The sequence below is a fragment of the Punica granatum genome, chromosome 3 (genome assembly GCF_007655135.1).
Source record: "Punica granatum isolate Tunisia-2019 chromosome 3, ASM765513v2, whole genome shotgun sequence".
NCBI lineage: Eukaryota > Viridiplantae > Streptophyta > Magnoliopsida > Myrtales > Lythraceae > Punica > Punica granatum.
In genome coordinates, this window is record NC_045129.1 from 32,279,872 (window position 1) to 32,293,322 (window position 13,451).

The following is a 13,451-nucleotide window of genomic DNA, read 5'->3' on the forward strand; positions in this document are numbered from 1 at the left end:
CCGGGCTGTTGCTACACCGGGACCACTTATCAACCTAGAGCTCGATCCACAGTACGCCTACGCCCTTAGTATAAATTAGGAAGGTGGTGCGCTCTGCAGCCATCACCACCAATCTCCTTCATTGGTCCTCGTGATCTCCGCCGTCTCTGTCCTGTGGGCTGTTTGATTGGGTCACGAAAACCCTAAAGCCCGCAGAAACCCGGAGCCGAGTTTTTCTCCCATCTGACCGTGACCGACTCCTCCGCTCCGGTCAATCAGGTGAGCTTTCCCTCGCTCTCATTCGCTCTTCTGCTTGCCGGGGTTCATTCGCTGTTGCTTGATGGTGTCGTCCTGATGTTTTGCTGATTTTAGCTTCGTCCGGTTTAAGGATCCGTGCGAGTGTTGAAAGGTGTGATCTTTGATGGGGTTTCCGCCTCTTGAAGTGAAAATCAATGTTCTTCGTTTGGTCGAGCCGGTTGATGATCCTTTCGTGTAGTTTGCTTATGTTCGGTTTGTAGTGGTGTTTGGTTCGGTTAGATAGATGCACCCTTTTGCTGATTTAGTTAGTTCAATGGTAAAAGGGAAAGCATTCTGGTCGATGTAGCCTCGGTGGTTAAACCCGGCCGCTTGTTAGTGTTTCCTTGGTTCATCTAGTATAAGTAGTGAGGAAACGCACGAGTTCGTTTGGTTGGGAGAGGTTGTCTGGATGTAATTATCACGTGTTTGCGGCATTTGGTTCTTTGATGCTGTATCTTAGAAGAAAATCGATGTCGTTAATGTCGAAAAGGAATATGGATGGAGCGTCAAGTGAGGACCGGGGAAGCCTCCCAGCTTGTGTCTTCTCATATTGCTCCAGACAATAATATCGCCTTGCTTTCTAGAATTGGAATCCTCATTTCCATTTTCTTACGACTTAGACGAGGCTTACATCTCCACCGTGCAGAATAATGAACAATGGTTTCTTGCAGTTGAGTCGGTTATTGGAAGGAGCAGACATAGCTTTCGCATGTCTTTTCTTGTCAAAATCTGATTATTGGGCGTGTATTTCGATGGAGAGAACTTGTTGATTATTAGATTAGCAGAATCAATTTTTAACTGAGCTGCTGTTTGCTGTTGTTTTTCCAGTTTTTAAAAGATGTCGAGTGCCATCCTTTCCTCCCCTTCTGTCTTCAAAGTCACTCCACAGAACCGACTCACCAGCGCAATCATCAAGGTGCCTTCTTCTCTTGGATCCTTAAAGAGCATTTCCAAACCGCTCGGACTCAAGTCCTCACAGCGCTTCAGAGCATCGATGGCGGTGTACAAGATCAAGCTCATTGGGCCTGATGGGGAGGAGAAAGAGTTTGACGCCCCTGATGACACATACATCCTTGAGTCGGCTGAGAATGCTGGGATTGAGCTGCCTTACTCCTGCAGGGCGGGGGCATGCTCCACCTGCGCAGGGAAGTTGGCCTCAGGCTCGGTGGACCAGTCCGATGGGTCCTTCCTTGATGAGAATCAGATGAGCGCAGGCTACTTGCTGACCTGTATCTCTTACCCGACCGAGGACTGCGTGATCCACACCCACAAGGAAACCGATCTCTACTAATTCTTTCGTGGTCTCATTAGATGAGCGCTTGTAGTCCAGTTTCGAACGTTGAATCAGTGTCTTGAGTCGTTCTTGCGTAGTGCGCATCTTCTGAATGCTTTGCTGCTAGTGCTGCTTGTAGGAGATCATCTCGGTTTAAGTGGACAAATTCTATTGCATTCAGAAGTGAATGACGGAGCAAAGAAATAAAATGTTTGCGTACGATGCTGTCTGAATGCTTTAATCAGTGATTGAGATTATGTTTCTCCCTTTTGGTACTTGTACTCTCATCTATTATCTCAATTGGAAAGCGGCTCGCTGAAAAAGTACCTTGACTCAATTCGTTTAGGATCCAGGTTCTCATTCATGTGGATTGATATGGCCTCTCTCAAACGACTGATGGTTGTGATTCATCCAGACTAAGACGTATCTAATCACCAAGCCTTTTTAATAGGGTGGAATCTCCATGGCCCTTTCCGTTGGAGCTGTAATATACATATATGAACTGGTGACCAGTTGTTTGGGCTTGAACATGGGCCTGAAATTACATATGCTAGGGAAGATCATCGGATGCTGATGAGAAACTCAAGGACTATTGCGATACAAGCTGATAACCTCTCTTCTCAAGATGCAAGTCCCGATCCATACAGATATTAATCTGTTATCACGAAGGGTCTTCAGCTTCGACCGATGAAATCAGGCCGTCTTATCTAAATGGAATCAAGAGGTCAGGTCTTATCCTGTCATCATCCAAACTTTTTCCTGACATGTCGATTGGGAGATGATGATAAGGCAAATTTGAGAACAAACTTTCCTGTTCTGAGGAACATCATCAGACAGGATATAGGTGATTTTTGGGTCTTACTATTAGGAATAGTAAAAGAGCAAGAATCTTACATAGGGTATAGGATTCTGGTTTTCACGAAAAGGACTTTTGGTACATCTCCACACGATCCTTCCCCTTGGTTAAGCAGCATATCTTAGCCGATAAAATCCTGTGGAATCACCAAATGGACCGGAGCTTTTATCTTCAAGAGTTAATTAGTTTCCTAGAAAAGAGTTTCCGTGATATTTTTTCGATGTTTAGGAGCTGCAAAATCGGTCGTGTAAGAAGACTGCTCATAGTATTTGAAATATGAGCTATTGTTGTAGTAATCAAAAGTTATTTCCTAGACATGGCACGAGGGTCCTTCGTTAGGCCAAGCACTTAGATTGCGAGGGTGCCATCATTGTTAGGGAGGGGACGGACCCAACATTTGAACTTAGAGGGGATGAAATCTTAGAGGATGTAAATATAAGAAATTTTATCAAAACTTAAAGGACTATATATAAATTAGCCATGTAAAAATTCTTTTTGAGAGGGGCAACTGTCATCCCCGACTCTGATCCATCTCTTGAGCATTGGCAAGAGCTCCGATAAGCCATTGGAATACGTAAACATGTTTCACGGAACACCTGATAGTTGATGTATCAAAGAGCACAACTAAAATAAAAGTTTGTCCTTTGGCCAAACGAAGTATCATCGATGTCGATTGTTTAGTTGGGTCCAAGTGGTAACTCCACTTGCGTTGTGGGGTAGATCGATGATAGCTAGATTAATCCTTCCTCCTCGAGTACTGTCTTCAATCACAAGCAAAAATCTTGTCGACAACTTATTATGACATCATTGACCCAATTGCACTTTTCCTCTGCAAAGTCATAATGCTCATAAATTGAAGCTACATAATTTTCTATGATTAATTCCATAATGTATGTTATTATTTCCACTCCTCTTAATGGGCTAAAAAAAGGAGAACCATTTGCTATGGGACATAACTGGTGAGTAGACCCCTTCAATTATTCCAAATACAAATTCCTATAGCTTTCTTGTACTCTATGTATTTGTATATGGCATATATTTTATATTTCCCACTCATTCTTTATCACAAACAATATAATTTGGATATTGTCGCTTTATCGATATATAGTTTTCAATCTATACTGGTGTAGCCGATCAATAATTATTTCAATAACTATAATAATAAATTCAAATCCATGTCATGCTATGCAAGAAACAATGCATGGTTGGTCGGTAAAGTCATCCTAGTGGGGTTATGATGTGATTTAAGTCGATACTAGAGATAATAATATTGACATGATATACTAATCAATGTTTTTCGTGGACAAATATCATTCTTGCGGTTTCTTGAAGTATAAACCTTTCATGCAGTTCTTTTTCCTTTTCACATTAACTTTTTAGATGCCCACTTTTGCATTTGAGAAAAACGTTAGCCTCTTGAGTATGTCTATCAATTACTCTTAAGGGTATGTTGGTTTGTATGATTTTTCTTAAAATATTGAGAATTTTTTAGATTTTTCACAGATTTTTCCCCGTTTGGCAGTAAAATAAATCCCATACTAATGCTAAAATATGAGAGAGTTCATATAGTTCAACGCCTTTTTTTTTTAAACAAGAGCATGGGTTTTAATCTTGTAAATGAATAAAATCCACGACAAGGACAACTTCAATCTTTAGTGAGCCAATTGGCCTCAAATTTAAAATACTCAAGACCAATTGAATTTTTAAATACTATATGATCCATACCAAAAAATATATATTAATTATATTTTTTTTATATATATAAGAGAAAAAAAAACTTGCCAGGACGGGCAATATGACTCATATTCTTGGGATGTGATTTCCCTTGAATACCAAGGTGGAAAGCACCTGAATAATCAAAATTGCCACACCCGATATGCCCTCCTTCCCTCCCTTGTCACTCTAGAAATCATGCAGATGATCGTATTATGTGCTTGCTTATATGATTATAATTTGTAACAGATGACGTTTTAGTTCGTGAGTTGAGCACATACTAAACTTCTTTAAAAGATATTCTAGATTATCAAAGAACGGTACCGCTATAAAATTGCAATTATTTTACAAAATTAAATCCAATATGTTTTCTAAGCACAACGATTTCTTCATTCTATAATATGCTCAAAGCATTTTGATAAACGAGTAGATTTTTCTGGTATTCTTGACATTCATAGGAATCCAACCATACTCAGACTAAACACCAGCTCCATTTTATGGTCGCACGACAAAAAATTGATGACATTGGCCCTTCCGAAATTGATGGAAATCAAGTATTGTCCGTATGAAGGTATCCTCAATAGCTAAGAATTAACAACATGGTCAGGTTGAATTGCTCACGTAAAAATTCTCCATTTTCTTGATGTGATTGCTAATAAGAACTTTAGTCGACCATGATTGATGGTGACATGAAATAGACGGTCAGGATAGGGCCACGTGGCGGCTCGGTGCGGGCCGACATGTCAGCCGCCTGTGCCTAACCGAAGGCGGTGTAGAGCACGGGCGGTCGGTCTACAAAGATTCGCGCCAGCAGCACTCACATTATATTATAACAATAATAATTTATTTATTTAAATTTATTCTATTTTCCTTTTAAACTATTTTTATTCAGAGGTGGGCTTTTTCTGGCCTTTTCTGTGGGGCCCACATACTGTCACCCTTTTCAAATCGGTCCAATGAAAGATTCGATCCTTTTAGCACCTGTCTACGTGTCACTGTCTTATAGGCCCATCAGTCGGGGGTGGGGGTTGGGGGGGGGAGAAAAAGACAAAGTACTCCCTTTCCTGGGTCCCGATGGAATAAGCGGGGCCATAATTATTACCTTGAACTTCCAATCAAGAAACAAGGTAAAATCTTTCATTTCAGTCGAGAAAAGATTTTACCGGCGGGAATTACAGCTTCCGATAACCACCGTCCGATCAATCAGAACAAATTTTTTTTATGTTATATAAGTAGCGTAAAAAGATTGCCTTAATAATTCAAAAAGGTGCAGCCGATTCTTTAAAATGGATCATTTCAGCGGTTCATCCTTTTATCACACTTATTAAGTCAAAAGCCTGTTTTGAAAGATTTGGTCGTTTTCTCATTGTAATAGCAATACGGTGAGAAAAAGCAATAACATTTATTTCATTATGTAAGATTATGATTTATTACCTTATGTTTATAATAATAACATTTATTCGTCTACTCCGATGGTAATGGTGCCACAAAAAGTTTCTCGTAAATACTATATATGCAGAGGAAAAAAACATAGAAAACAAAGATCACCTAATTGTGGTTGAGGCATATAAGAAGAAATTAATTTTTCATGTAATTGTAGATGAGATATATGCACACTTTGAATAACCGTCGAAAATCAACCTAATACTTGAAAAGGGCCGGGTCGGTCTCTTAAATGAATCATTATCACGTTTTCTTTGCCAAATTGGACTTTATCGATTCAACATCGTCTTCAAATGGGAATTCTCCTACGTTAAAGCTTGAATAGAGGGTATGGATAGTTTGGCCGAGTAACGCTCTTTGCTTCAATATATCCACGTGAGGAAAATATTTCAAGAATAATATTCAATAATTACGTTATGTAGTCAGATAAGGATTTGCCTTTGTCTTTATACGACTTCAAGAATTTGGTCAATTGACTCAATCGTAAGTCCTCTTTGTCTACACTATATCAATTGGCCATAACAGATAAAATTTTCTTCAGTTTATATATATATATATATATATATATATATATCAACCTATATAAGAACCAAATATTGAATTTTCTTGCACACATTATTAATTTTAGTGGCGCAGAATCCAAAATTGATCTTTCATTTTACGGCGAATGGTCAAATAAAAGTTGCATTAACCAACTTGGTTTCCATTTGAACGATGCGGTCGATGACAAATTAAGGACAAGATACGGCGGCCGGCAAGATTTTCTCATAAATTTCTCATACATCCTCCAAACTTTTCATAAGATATCCGGCTCCGACTCTTCTTATGAGATTCATGGCAACGTCATCGTCTCCTCTCGTGATTATAATTTCTCGGACATAGATCGGTTGAGAACCAGAGGGACAATTTCCCATGTTACATGAAGTTATTATTAGTATGACTTTCATCTCTTTAGTTTGTCTCATTTTCAGTTATGATTAATAATTATCATACTAGCGGTTACATTGACCTTAATAAGTAAAAGTAGTCATTCCTACTAATTAATAGCCCATTAATCAATTTTCCTAGGATAATCTTGCTTAAGCAAAGCGAGTTTCTGTTTTGGTAAATAAAAATTGTTTCACTAACGAGGTTTGATTCAACCGGTTCAGTTCAACGTTTATTTCCTTAAGTAAGGTTTCAAGTTTAAGTCTAGAATTTTACCTTTAGCATGCTGACCTCACTCGAACTAGATTAATCGAGATTTTTTGAATTTATATATTCCAGGGTACTACGAAAAAAGAAAAATCGTTTCAACCAAAAGAAATTCTATCCACGCGTAATGTTACTCGAGAAAGAAATACAAGCATAAGCAGCGTCACAGAAAAGGAAACTGGAGTTATTCAGTTCCGGACCCTGGTAGCAGTCCATAGATCGCTGAAGCACGAGAACAGGGGACTCGAACTCGAAACATGTCCAGTAATTTCCGAACATGATGCAATACAAAAATATTTCCAAATTTGGGTCAGATCTTTTGTTTATTTATTTATTTCCCGGAGACACGGACTTCCGAGGAGGGTCGAGGCGTAAACGTGAAAAAGCAAAAACGCATGGTACGACGTCTGAACTCGATTGCGGCTCCATGAATATAAACAACAATATCACTGCGCACGAAGAACAGAGCAGAGAGAGAGAGAGAGATACAGACAAACACAGAGAGAGACTATACGCGAGAATTTCTTTATATAAGGAGGGGAGGAGGGAAGATATTGTTTAGGTGGGCAGTGACAGGAGAGGGGATTCGAGCGAACAGAGCACATTCCTTCCCCTTTTCCATTCTCATGCGGAGGAGGTTGAATTAGCCAACACAACTTCTTCTTGGTCTCACCACCCAAGAGTTTGGACTTGTGGGGGGGGGGGCTGCTCCAATGATGATGGGCAACAGCTCCAAATCTAATTCCCTCCTCTGCAAGCTCTTCCTCCTCCTCTTCACCCTCTCAGGTTCGTCCCCTGTGCTTCCTCCCTCCTCTTCTTGTTTGGGTAATGCGAAGCAGAGCTAGTTGGGAATTGGTAAATGGGGTCGGTGGAGCTTCATTTCGGCCATTTTCGTTGCCAAAGTTTCTATCTTTACTCGGGGCACTGGCAAAATTGTGTTTCTAGGGTCTGGCGTGAGCTGATGAAATGACACCCGCCTTCAGTAACTTTTCGATGAATTGCTTGCATGTTTCAAGCTTTCCTTGAGGTTCTTGTGGTTGTTGTGCTGACGACTTGATTGTTTGTAATATGCTTAGGAAGATGTGATGCATCTCTTTCTGTGCAGTAAAGTAAAAAATACTTCTTGTTCCCAGAGGACTTTATGTCACTGCCAGCGCCACCATTTCTCTCCTGATCTTTTTCAATCTTTCGTGAACTTTATGGAAGCATTTTGCTATCTTTCCACACTTTTTTTTTTCTTTTTTTTCATTCGGATTCCGCTTCTCAACTCCGGGAAAAAAGTGTGATCGGTTACCGCTCAAGTAAAATCTTGCTTCTGTTTTCAGGTTCGGTCGTAAGAACCCGAGGGGCCGGCCTAGGGATAAACTATGGGCAGATTGCAAACGACCTCCCCATCCCTTCCCGGGTCGCTGTCCTCCTCGAGTCCCTAAACATCAGCCGGGTGAAGCTCTACGATTCGGACCCGAACGTTCTCTCGGCATTCGCGGGCTCCGATGTGGAGTTCATCATAGGTCTGGGGAATGAGTACTTGGTGGATATGAAAGACCTGAGCAAGGCTCAGGACTGGATCCAGCAGCACGTCCAGCCCTATGTGGGGCGGACCAAGATCACCTGCATAGTCGTCGGGAATGAAGTCTACAGCATGAATGATACACAGCTGATTGGCTACGTCCTCCCGGCTATGCAGTCGATTTACACGTCCCTCACGAACCTCGGGCTGCAGAAACAAGTCACAGTCTCCACCGCTCACTCCCTTAACATCTTAGCAAACTCTTACCCTCCCTCCGCAGGAACCTTCAGGCCGGATCTTGCAAGTTATATTCAGCCCCTCTTGAGTTTCCTGTCTCAAATTGATGCCCCTTTCTTAATCAATGCGTACCCTTTCTTCGCCTACAAGGGTAGCCCGAATGATGTCTCTCTCCAGTACGTCCTTTTTGAGCCAAGCCAAGGGATGACCGACCCTACCACGAACTTGAAATACGATAACATGCTCTATGCCCAGATCGATGCGATCTACTCGGCGATCAAGGCGATGGGGCACACTGATATCGAGGTGAGGGTCTCGGAGACAGGTTGGCCCTCGAAGGGGGATGCTGACGAGGCTGGGGCATCACCCCAAAACGCAGGGCTCTACAACGGGAACTTGCTGAAGCGGATTGATCAGAGGCAGGGGACTCCCGCGAGACCAACAGTACCGGTTGACGTTCACGTCTTCGCATTGTTTAACGAGAACTTAAAACCAGGTCCCACCTCGGAGAGGAACTATGGTCTTTACTACCCAAATGGCACACCAGTTTATAGCATCGGTTTGCAGGAGGTCGAGGGAAAGGGATACCTTCCCGAGTTCACTATCACATCGAATTCGAACATGAGAGTAAGTTACTTTTTGTCATATACTCTGGTAGTTTTATAGTTCATCATCGTATGAATAAACAATCAGTCAACTGCTTGCAGGTCCCTTTGATCTTCACTGTGTCAATGCTCGCTATGGCTCTCTCGTTGTTTGCTTGAGAGCATCGCGACGGTTTCATCGTTTCAAGGTGTGAGAGATGAAGAAACTGGAAACTAAAGATGCTTCAATATCCCATAGATTTCTTCTGGTAAGATACTCAGTTCCCAATACCTTTTAATTAAGTTCTGATTCAGTCATCTAGAATTTCCTTTCGATGCATTTATCCGCAGGAACACAATAAAATCAGTATGGCAACTCGTCAATCCTTTATGGGGTACTGTCTCATTTACTTCAATTTAATTCCGGTAAGAACACATATAAGAGCTCCTGTCAGATTGCACGCACTCCTAAGGATAGTGGGAAACTCGTAAAATCATAGAAAAGTCGTGTTTATTCGGCACGGTTAAGACTGTCCAATACATGTCTATTCATGCTATCGTAACTATCTCAGATAAAATAAAAAAATAAAAAAAAAGGTAGAGATAACTGTTCTTTTCTGGGCTGTAAGGCTGTCAGTGCAATATTTGTTTATTGAAAGATATGGTGAAGGGTCCCTATCCTCTTTTTATCACCAACTTGCGATCATCATGCATGTGAATCTGGTTAAACGTAAAATTCCTCCTGTCTTGAGCTTCACAAAAGTCCAAATTGGCCTCTTTCAGGCCGAGAAGAGACCATTTCTGGGAGGCCCTTTTGGCTTATTTTTAATCTTTTTCCAGCTCCACGTACTCTATCAAATTGCTGTCCCATTTAATAATCTCTCTCTATAATAGAGATTCCGTGCATCATACTTGGCTGCAGCCAGCACTTTTGACATTCCCCTTTGTCATTTTCCCCCTCCCGCAGTGACGCGATTCAGCACCTTCAGTACAGTGGCGGGTAGCCTGTTTTATGCTGCATAACTGCAAGTTCAGGTCATAAGATTGGAATCGATCCGAAAAGTCCGACCGTGAAGAGTATCAGAGTCAGTCAATCTTAGCTGCTAAAAGGGTCACCATTAATTTAAGAATCAACTGAGTGTTAAGCAGCCTAACCTTTTTAGTTATTAAATTCACATTCCGAGGTATGGATGCTGCATGTTTTGTTGATCTTAAAGGTCAAAAACAGAGGATGTATCCCACTAAGCCTCCTGTCTTTCTTAGGAAACGCTCTTCCAATACCCGATAGCTATGTTATTAATTTCGACAAAGGAAACGCAGTCCTCTGTTTTCTCATAAGATGCCGGTGACCCAGATTTAACGTCTGAGACCTTACGCATTTTCACGTTAGCACTATTATTTCACGCAAACTTGCCGGAACACAACTGTTTTTGGCATGTCAGGTTAGAAACATCAGGCAAGTGCTTGGAATTTCAACGCAAGTGACTACGAAATGAGCCAAAAAATGGTGTTGGTTGCTTTCACCATCAAAGTTGGGCCACCTTTGTGGCCTTTGACACTGAAATGCTTACATCATGGTGGGCTGTGGCAGAAGGATAAGATTGACAGATAATAGAGAGAAGAATCCCACTGGACAATTCATTCAGCACCATATAGCGACTTGTTAGCTACCGCTTTTCTAAACGCAACAGGGACTCTTTTTCTTCGGACGGTCTTTGGGAGATTCGGATTCATTTTTCCAATGGACCCGAATTAATAGATTAGATTTGCATTTAAGGCTAATTCTTTCCTCCTGTTCATGTGGTTGATTTAATGCAGTTTTTCCATGCAGGAGACAGCAGCGATGGAGCTATCACGTTCAACACAGGCAAGCACACATGGGGCAGGATTAAGTTAGGGGCCAGTTGTCTGTCCGGCCAAGTCTGATTACAATAGTCGAATTCATATATGTATACTAATACCGGAATACGGATACTGAGCAAATCGAATGGAGGGAGTGGAGTGACAATTCTTTATATGAACTTTTACCATAATGAAGATTTTACAGGCCTTCTGCAAGTTTCACAGTTTCCTTTGGTTCCATTTTCCTTTTCGCTTGTTCTTTTTCTAACCGACGACAGATACTTTTTTATATTTTATTATTCGGTTCGGGTTTAACAAGTTTGTATGTCGGTATGAGTCTTCCTGTCATGAATACTCAAAATGTCAGGATTGCTGACAGAAGTATAATCGTAATTTCTCATATGTCTTGGGACTTTCACAACTCACATAATTATGGTGTGATAGATTTTAAAAAAAATTTCAATTATATTCAAGTCAATTTATTTTCAATTCAACAACACAATCATTATTTTTTCTATTTTTTAAAAAAAATTTAACTATTCAATTCAATTTTTAATATTGAATTCTCTCAACTATTCATTATTTTTTTCATAATTTAACAACACAATCATTACTTAATCATTACTTTCTCTTAATTATTCAGTACTTTTTTACATTTTTTCTCATAATTCAATAATACAATCATTACAAACCAATTAAAACAAAAACTCAACTGAAAAACCAAACACATTCTTAAACTTCCAGCATATCTACTTCTTCAATTTAAAGATAGGATGGAGCAATCTATTGGAAACCAAAGGAACGAAACAACAATCGACTTATGTACAAAACTCTGTGTGATCCGTCAATTGTATGAGACGAGAAAAGGGATGGTCATCGACAAGAAGACATCGTAACTAACTGTTGCTGAACCCGTATAGTCTTTATCCTTTTCCTTGAACTTCTCAGTTAATCCCTGCAAGTGAATCAAATAACCCAAACTCAGCCAGCAAATTCCACGAAAATAATGGATTAGAGGGAGGGCTGTTAAGTCGGTATTCCTAGCAAATGTAAGTACGATAATGACCTTCAGGATCATCCCGCACCTGCATCCAGACGGAAAAGCTGATTAGTAATCTAGCTACGTCAAATTTATTGGATGATTAGTAATCTAGCTAAAAGCCGGATGGCCTTACTCAATGAAACTGTCAAAATTGAGTTCAACCCTTTGACAACTTCCATCGTCGTATCGTGAGATCAAGACTTGGAGGACAGAAGGCGGTACTGCATAGCCTAGGCTGTAGAGGGCATCCCTGAGCTCCCCCAGATCGATTTTCCCGCTTCTGTCCCGATCGAATCTCTCAAAGATGCCCTGCATGCATCAGCAAACTTTATGACCTTTGCTGTCAAGAAGGATCCCAATTGTGTTTCACTAACTGGTATGAAATTGCTGAAAAAATCCAATGTTGATCTGTCTTGGAGGATCCAAACTGCATATATAAAGCAAAAAGTTCGGGAAAAATATGAACTGATGGCACTTGCGTACTTCAGCGTGACAGCAAGGTTATCTTTTATTGTTATTTGGCCGAGTTTTTCAGGCCCCCATCAATTTTGATTTAACAAGTTGAGGATGAACTACTCCAAAATCCTAATACCGATGCAATAAGAGTTAACGGTTTAAGCCATCTGCTCCATGAAAGTAATTCAAGATCTTACGAACTCACCCTCCATTGCTTAAGGCAACTCCACAGGGCAGCAAACTCTTTTGGACCTGCAAAATGAAATTCCAAGTCGAGATGAACACAAAGTCTTACAATGCCAACATGTTCAAACAAAAACTGAGTCCCTGTTGATCGAGCCGATCAGCGAAACCCTTTGAATGAGTACTTCACAAGTTGCTTGCTTTCCAAGGAAAAACATTTACCCACTCGGAGAGGATCGCTAGGATTCCTGAACAGGAACATGAGCAGCCTTATCGTCCTCGGATTGAACCTCTGATACCCAGTACACAGAGCCTGCCGGAGCTCATTCTCGTCAATAAACCCGCTCCTGTCCCTGTCCACCATGTGGAATGCCCTGATTACGTCCAGGTCTGTTCCCGGAGGAAACGATGGCTGAATGTAATAGTAGTCTGGGCGTGCTGCTGGAAACACTCGACTGTAACTGCTATGGAGCTGCTCTGGGTACGGCGAGCTTTCATGGGGACCGCTGTTCTGGGATCGCCCCGGCAGTGACGGGGCAGAGGGCGAGGCCGGCGGGGCATAGGATAGAGAGTTCCACCTGCCAAAGGAGGCCATTGAAGAGGGTTCTCTGGTCCTGAGAAAAAGCAACGGGTAGCATAGCTTTCATGTTTATAGATAGATAGATATGGGGGGTTGAGTGTATCTCTATTGTGAGGTCGTCATCATCATCATGGCCAGGTCTGCTTCCACTTCCAATCTCAGGAAGAAGGAGGCGGTGGATTGGTCAACGGATGAAAGCGTGGGCTCTTTTCCATGGATTTTTAACTAACAAAAGTGTAAAATTTTCAGAGGATAATTTGGT

The 13,451-nt window shown here is 41.1% G+C and overlaps 3 protein-coding genes across 10 annotated transcripts; 2 read left to right on the plus strand and 1 right to left on the minus strand.

Moving 5' to 3' along the window:
• On the plus strand, positions 1-1,824 carry LOC116201807 (ferredoxin, root R-B1-like). Of its 2 annotated transcripts, none has more exons than XM_031533221.1 (2): positions 1-258; positions 1,105-1,824. In XM_031533221.1, the coding sequence occupies exon 2, from the start codon at positions 1,115-1,117 to the stop codon at positions 1,565-1,567; it is 453 nt and encodes a 150-aa protein (XP_031389081.1). In that variant the 5' UTR covers positions 1-258; positions 1,105-1,114; the 3' UTR covers positions 1,568-1,824. The 2 variants fall into 2 exon arrangements, with proteins under 2 accessions (XP_031389081.1, XP_031389082.1); XM_031533222.1 differs by lacking the exon at positions 1-258 and adding an exon at positions 365-388.
• Positions 1,825-7,226: 5,402 nt separating this feature from the next.
• LOC116199532 (glucan endo-1,3-beta-glucosidase 14-like) lies at positions 7,227-11,155 on the plus strand. Of its 6 annotated transcripts, XR_004155555.1 has the most exons (5): positions 7,227-7,541; positions 8,081-9,129; positions 9,210-9,355; positions 9,438-9,481; positions 10,918-11,155. XR_004155555.1 is itself a non-coding variant. In XM_031529906.1 (3 exons), exons 1-3 carry the CDS (start codon positions 7,469-7,471, stop codon positions 9,264-9,266), a joined length of 1,179 nt encoding a protein of 392 aa, XP_031385766.1. In that variant the 5' UTR covers positions 7,227-7,468; the 3' UTR covers positions 9,267-9,356. The 6 variants fall into 6 exon arrangements, 1 of the variants encoding a protein (XP_031385766.1); XR_004155556.1 differs by lacking the exon at positions 9,438-9,481 and having other exon boundaries at positions 9,196-9,355; XR_004155554.1 differs by lacking the exon at positions 9,438-9,481 and having other exon boundaries at positions 10,905-11,155.
• Positions 11,156-11,548: 393 nt separating this feature from the next.
• LOC116199059 (probable calcium-binding protein CML48) lies at positions 11,549-13,326 on the minus strand. Of its 2 annotated transcripts, XM_031529349.1 has the most exons (5): positions 12,832-13,256; positions 12,632-12,678; positions 12,104-12,279; positions 11,995-12,013; positions 11,549-11,883 (listed from the first exon to the last, which is right to left on the minus strand). In XM_031529349.1, exons 1-5 carry the CDS (start codon positions 13,202-13,204, stop codon positions 11,773-11,775), a joined length of 726 nt encoding a protein of 241 aa, XP_031385209.1. In that variant the 5' UTR covers positions 13,205-13,256; the 3' UTR covers positions 11,549-11,772. The 2 variants fall into 2 exon arrangements, with proteins under 2 accessions (XP_031385209.1, XP_031385208.1); XM_031529348.1 differs by having other exon boundaries at positions 11,549-12,013; positions 12,832-13,326.
• Positions 13,327-13,451: the final 125 nt, after the last annotated feature.